Source organism: Crassostrea angulata, chromosome 3 (genome assembly GCF_025612915.1).
Source record: "Crassostrea angulata isolate pt1a10 chromosome 3, ASM2561291v2, whole genome shotgun sequence".
NCBI lineage: Eukaryota > Metazoa > Mollusca > Bivalvia > Ostreida > Ostreidae > Magallana > Magallana angulata.
Window position 1 is genome coordinate 21542340 of NC_069113.1, and position 6967 is coordinate 21549306.

Here is a 6967-nt window from a genome sequence, read left to right on the forward strand (position 1 = left end):
AATTATATCGGACTATCCGTGCTCGAATCTCCGCACGTTATTAAGTTGTTCACTCGGAACTCCGAGAATCGGTTTTCACTGGAATCCCATGTACCGTTTATTTACCAACTTAAATACAACTTGTTGAACTTTTGTTTCGTTTTGGAGTTTTTTTATTCAGCGTAAACTTGAGCGAGTGTAACAAATTGAGCTTTCCCTTGAATTCACCATATGGATTTTAAGAACTTTTATATTACAATTTACAGTAACAATACAAATCAAATACAAGATACGTTCGTGAAAGTTGGGTAGTATTTTTAGTAGAAAGCCGATTGGCATGCTACTGGGCTAACCGCAACTTCACGGAAAATTTGCGATAGGAACTTTACATTTAAAATTCATTGGTGAAATAAGTCATAGAATGTTGAAATACACAAAATTTTCCATTTCAAAACCTTAATGTATGCTTTTTAACAAATCACTTGTTGATAATTCATTTCCAATTTATTGGAAAATAGCTCATGTTTTACCACTCTTTCAGAAAGATGATCCATCTGTTGCAAGTAACTACAGACCGGTGTCCCTGCTAAGCTGCGTCAGCAAAATTATGGAAAGGATGATTTTTAAGCACGTTTACAATATCTTTCACGAAAATAATTTATTCTATAAATACCAGGCAGGTTTTTTGCCTGGCCATTTCACGGTATTCCAACTATTAGAAACATATCAAAGCATTGTCAAAAGTATAGAAGATGGGAAAATGTGTTGTATGATTTTTTGTGATTTGTCGAAAGCTTTTGACAGGGTGTGGCACGAAGCCCTAATTTTTAAACTTCAAACTTATGGTATAAGTGGGCATCTTTTACAATGGTTTAACAGTTGCTTAAGTGATAGAACACAAAGGGTTATGTACAAAAACAAGTTATCATCAACGTTATGTATCAATGCTGGTGTTCCACAAGGGTCAGTATTAGGACCACTTTTATTTCTTATTTACATTAATGTAGCAACGAATATGTTATCATTTTGTAGACTTTATGCTGATGATAATTCATCACAGCATTGTGATTTATATACTAAAAACATTGAAATTGTATTGAACCATGATCTGAAAATTCTCAGCGATTGGTCTGACAAGTGGTTATTGAAATTTAATCCGTCTAAAACAAAAGCTGGTTTTTTTTCACTAAGAAACATGTAGAAGAATTTCCTAAGTTATTTTTTCAAGAATGTCAACTGGACTATGTTTCAACCCACAGGCATCTTGGTTTACTTTTGTCTAATGATTTAAGTTGGTCTCAATATATTAATAATATAGTAAACAGTGCATACAAAAAATTAGGACTTTTGAAAAAACTTAAGTTTACTCTAGGTAGAACTAATTTATCAAAAATGTATATCACGTTTATTAGACCAGTTCTTGAATATGGGACGGTTGCAATATGTTTGACATGGAAAGATTAGAAAAAGTTCAAATAAGTGCTGCAAGGATTGTTACTGGTTTACCCATTTTGGCATCTACAGAATCTCTCTACACAGAAACTGGCTGGGAATCTCTGATCAGTCGACGAAATAAGGCTAAATTAATAACCATGTTTAAAATTCATACAAATCAAGTACCTGAGTACTTGAGAAACATTATTCCTCCCGTAACAAAAAATGTCTCAATATATCATACAAGAAATAGAGAAAATTATAGTGTTCCAATCAGCAGATTAGAACTTTACAAAAAATCTTTTGTACCTGACACCATTCGGAAATAGAATTCTCTCAAATTAGAAGTTAGGGAAGGAACGTCTCTCAACATATTCAAGAAAAACATTACTGAAAGTATTCCTCAACCTCCAAAATATTTTTCATTTGGTAAACGCACTATTAATATTTTACATACCAAGTTGAGACACAACTGTATTTTGAATTATGATCTGTATAGAAGAAACATTATTGAATCACCCAATTGTATTTGTGGTCAAAAGGAGGATGTTTATCACTTTTTCTTTGTATGCAAGAATTATGTAAATGCAAGAAACAATCTTTTTGAATTACTTTTTAATAGGCTTGAAGAAACAATTTTAATTAACTCACATTTGCTTCTTTGGGGTAGTGACAATTTGTCTTACAATACAAACTGCTTTATTTTTTCAGCAGTTCAAAAGTTCATTAAAGAGTCTGGAAGATTTAATAATTAAATTCCTTTTTGCTTTTGCTTTCTATACTGTATATTAACGTTATCTACTATATAATTGCAATTACTTTGTAAATGTATGTCTATGAATTTAATTATTATAAAGTCAATAACTATAGGTAAGATGTAATATTACATGTACTATGACAATTGTATATAATATTGTATGTATCATCATTAGGAGAGGAACTTGTAAGTTGTAAGAACTTGTTTCCAATCCTTTTGTGTTATTTACACAATAAAATATGTTCAAATCAAATTCGTGGCCAAAGTCGCACTTATCGTTTAAACAACGCACTCTGTTGTGAATGAAATGCGTAGAGCACTATACATAAATAAATTGACCTTATATATAACTAGGCTTTTTAGGTTGTGGGTTCGATACCACCAAAACTTAAACCAATAATATTTTTTCGTATCGTTTTTTGAAAGATTCAATACTGAATATAAATAGAAATAATGCTTTTGCACACTTGTGTAATAACATTATCAAATAGATTTAATTAAATTAAATTTAAAATTGTATTTAACGACTTTACCAAATGGGCATTTGTGCTTTCTTATTCCCCCATCTTCTTAAATTGAAGTTTCAGATGCCTTGTCTTACAAAATATTCACTAATTTTGTCACTTAAATGGTAAAATTTATAGAGAAGCAGATGCTCCTATTGCTTTAAGTATAGAGAATCGTGCATAGAGGTAAGGGTAGGTGGCGATTTTGCGGAGTTTAAATCTCATTCACGAAATTGTTAATTAACTCAAAAGTAACGAGGGTCCATGGTAGACTTTCAAGACCACGCAAATGCAGAAAGTTGGCGAATGCGTCATAAATGTCCAATGTTCCCTAAACACACCCACAAAAAGGGTGTCTGTTTAGTTTTTGTATCTGTATCGGACACATTGTATTTTTTTTTTCATCCACTATATACTATAGTAGCTAACATCTGGCAAGTTTACGAAAATTATTGTTAAGTTGATGATAATCACTGGAGACGACTTGTCAGGAAAAAATATGACAACTTTTTATTTACTTTGCTGTCAGATGATAATCATGACTTCTATATAAAAAAAAAGTTGCTGGTAAAATGATGTTAACGGGCGGTATTTGTTTGACCATCGTCGCGAACCACGGCCAATATGCAGATTTCCGACCGTGTTGTTTGAAGTGTATGTCGTTCTTTTAACAATAAGTTTACATGAAGGAAGGTGACAATCATTTAATCCCACACTAGGAAAGGGTGGATGGGTGCTGTCAATTTTTGAAAATAGAACTTTGCTCTGGTATACATTTATATTAATACCAACAATTAACCACTTCCTTTGAGCTTTCAAGAAAATGTGATTGTGAGTGTCTTTGGTCAACTAAAGATAAGAACTTTCAACCAAGAATGAATGGAAATGATGAAATCTTTGTCCAAAAAATTTTGTTAGCCTAACCCATTGCCTATGCAATACTTTCAGAATGCTTGCTATTTGTTAACCAATTTATAAACCAAATTACATGTACTGCTTTTTATTAATTTTACCAAAACATTTTATTAACAAATGATCAATGTGTGATTGGAAACTTACTATAGTTCCTCTCTTTATATTTCAGGTATTGCAATTGCATACCGACCACATTTTGTACCTAATAAATGAATGGGTCGATATTCTTAAATATGATATCATTTTGAAGGCGTTATCAAATAAAAATACTCCACCAAAGGAGTTTTTAAAATTTTGATGATGGTCCAATCAAGTACACCTTGAATTTTGCATTGAACTTGAGTCTATTGGCAACGTATGTTTTATTTTAAACATACATGTATTGTAAAAAAGTAACTTAAAATTCGTAAAACTCTCTTGGTTAATGCATGCATAAACTTTCTCTTTATCAAAATGTGAAATAAAATGAATCATTTACCGCAGATATTTTGACGAAATTAAAATTTTCTTTTTTTCATCACAGGGAGATAACTTTTTAAAAAAATTAAGGTGCAAAATGACTGACTTCTTATATGTTGTCTGTCATGTGAATTTGGTTTATTACGCTTTTATTGTTATCTAGCAATACATATTTAACTAGTTTAAAATGATTCAAAATTGTTAAATATCCCCTCATTATACATAATTGAACTTAATATGTGATCACCATACATTTGAATTAACATATTAATTATATACTAATAAGAAATAATACAGTTCAAACATGGCTATTTAAATACATGTATAAGCGAATTATATTATACTAGTACTAGTAAATTAATGAAAACCTAGAAAACAGTATGGATTATCTATTTTGTTTTAGAGTCATGATTTGGCACGCACGTCATGCATGCACCCAATAGAATATTCCGGTAAAAAAACATAAACCTTTCTTTTTAAGGAAGATCACCAAACTTTTGAAATGTGAAAAATGAATATGCAATTATTATAATCAGGATAATCTTTCCTTGTGAACCATGAATAACATCAAGGACTGATTTTTTTTTTGGTTTAAAACAAAACTGTCAGTTTTCTACGAAACATCACGATACTTGCAAATGTCATAACATAGATATGCAACCATAATCATCAGGATTGTAATAACGGAATATCAATTGAAAAAATTAACTACAACTTAAAACTACAAACTACCTAATTACGTGTCAAAATCCCTTTTTGAAAACTTTAAAATTTCCTTCGAAAAAACAGAATTGAGTATCCGCGTAATAACATACTTTTGCAAAGATAAAACTTGATGGTCGCTGCAACGGTTCCAAAACCGACAATGTTTTTTTTTTTCGTTGCAGCAAAAAACACAGAAAGTGCCCGTCACTGTTGTCATCGCGTGACGTTTCTTAGTCGCAAGGACACGTGTCAAAAAAGGTTCAAAATTTGAAGACAAATGTGCTCTCCGAATGTGTCTGCTATTGTGTTATGCAGGAGGGTCACATACAATAAACACACCAGACTGCATCAATACAATGAACCATCTGTCTGGTTTCGGACATTAAACATGGCGGGTTACGTAAATGGCGGGTCCCGGACAAAGAAACTGTTACTTAACATGACAGGACTTCACGCCCCCAGAATGACAAAGCATCCACTCACCCAGACTGCAGGAGACCTATATAAGGCTGCATGTGCAAAGTTGAAAGTGTGTCAAACCAAGGACTCCTAACAAGTAAGTCGTCTTCTCTGCAAACACCCCTGTCTTTTGGGATGGTGGCAAAATATAGCATTTCTCTACCGAAGAAAGCTGAATATTTCGAAAATAGTTTATTGCAATATTTTTGAGAATGTTTCTTAAAGAAAAATTTCTATTTTTATTTTTTTTTTTTGGTTTGAATTTTAAACTTATTAAAATGTATAAATCTACAATTGATCGGTATAACAAGCATGCGATTATGTTTACAACATTTTCGATCATCGCCTAAGGTCAAAACTGAGCAACTAGTTAGCAAGGATTTGCTAATCTCGTAATTGCAACAAACTATAGCCATTTTGTGTAAAATAGATTTCTTATATCTAATTAAAACTTTCTATCTACAGGTACCAAAATGCAGAAAGCGCTAGCCCTTTGTCTCGTGATAGCCATCGGTGGAGCGGCCGCAAATCAAGCTGGGATCCATGATCAGAACTGGGGGAAAGGTGGCATCATTGACCACCATCAAGGAGGTGGCATCATCGACCACCACCAAGGAGGTGGCATCATCGACCACCACCAAGGAGGTGGCATCATTGATCACCATGGGTCCAAGGGAGGTGCCATCGGAGTTGGTTCCTCACAGGTTGATCTCAACATGAACGTCGGAGTTAGCGGACACGTAAATGCTGGATTCAGTGGTGGACTCATCGATAACGGAAACGGAGGTCACCACGACTTTGGTCACGGGTTCGACCACCACGATGGCGGAATCATTGGAGGTCATGACCACGACCTGTCCGTCGGTGGTTTCGGTATTAGAGGAGGATTCGTCGATAATCTCGGAGGCGGTTCCATCTCGGGGTCTTTCGACGATGCCACCATTATCAATAATGGTGGTTCTTTCAACAACATCGGCGGTAATTTCGATGACACCACCATCATCAACGGAGGCGGAAACATCAACAGCATCAACGGAAACTTCGACGACAGCACCATCATCAACGGAGGCGGAAACTTGGGCGCCATCAGCGGATCTTTCGACGACACCACCATCATCGGAAACCCTGGCAGCATTTCCGGAAACTTTGACGATACCACCATCATTGGCGGAGGAGCCGGTGGGCCCATCGGAGGAATCAATGCTGGAGTCGGCGTTGGAGGATCCTTCGGCGCTCAGGTCTCTGTTGGAGCTAGCGCTGGAGCCAGCGTAAGCGGCGGAATCGGTAGTGGAATCGGTGGAAAGAGCGGAGGATATGATGGATACATGAAGGGATACGGAAAGGGATACGGAAAGATGGGAGGTGGATACTACCGCAGACCCATGGTCATCTACAGGCCTAAATTCGGAGGCTACAAGAAGCGTTCTTACGGCAGATACGGAAAACGCTCATACAAGAACATGAGACCAATTCCCATCAAGAAGATCAGATACATGAGGCCAGTCTTCTTCAAAAAATTCAGAGGTATATATTCTTTCATCTTACTTTCTACCTATGTCATTCAATACTTATAATAGGTTTTTAATTAAATCTTTTAGTTATTCAATGTTTTATTTCTTAACTCTTTTTATGTCTTCTTATTTATAGGTTACGGTTACTAAACCACAAGAATGTGTCCCGATGCCATCACCATAGTCTTCAAAATGAAGTCTTTGTTATTTATTATTTGTTAATAAAAATGTGTCTAACGTAA

The 6967-nt window shown here is 34.7% G+C and overlaps 1 protein-coding gene across 1 annotated transcript; it reads left to right on the forward strand.

Moving 5' to 3' along the window:
- Positions 1-4826: 4826 nt before the first annotated feature.
- Positions 4827-6966, forward strand: LOC128178080 (uncharacterized). The gene is made up of 3 exons (XM_052845078.1): positions 4827-5311; positions 5680-6738; positions 6862-6966. Exons 1-3 carry the CDS (start codon positions 5269-5271, stop codon positions 6873-6875), a joined length of 1116 nt encoding a protein of 371 aa, XP_052701038.1. The 5' UTR covers positions 4827-5268; the 3' UTR covers positions 6876-6966.
- The last annotated feature ends 1 nt before the right edge of the window (position 6967 follows it).

Coding starts and splice junctions, on each gene's coding strand:
- LOC128178080 (XM_052845078.1), top strand. CDS start 5,269: ATGTGCAAAGTTGAAAGTGTGTCAAACCAAGGACTCCTAACAA. Junction 5,312..5,679: donor AAACCAAGGACTCCTAACAA/GTAAGTCGTCTT, acceptor TTCTATCTACAG/GTACCAAAATGCAGAAAGCG.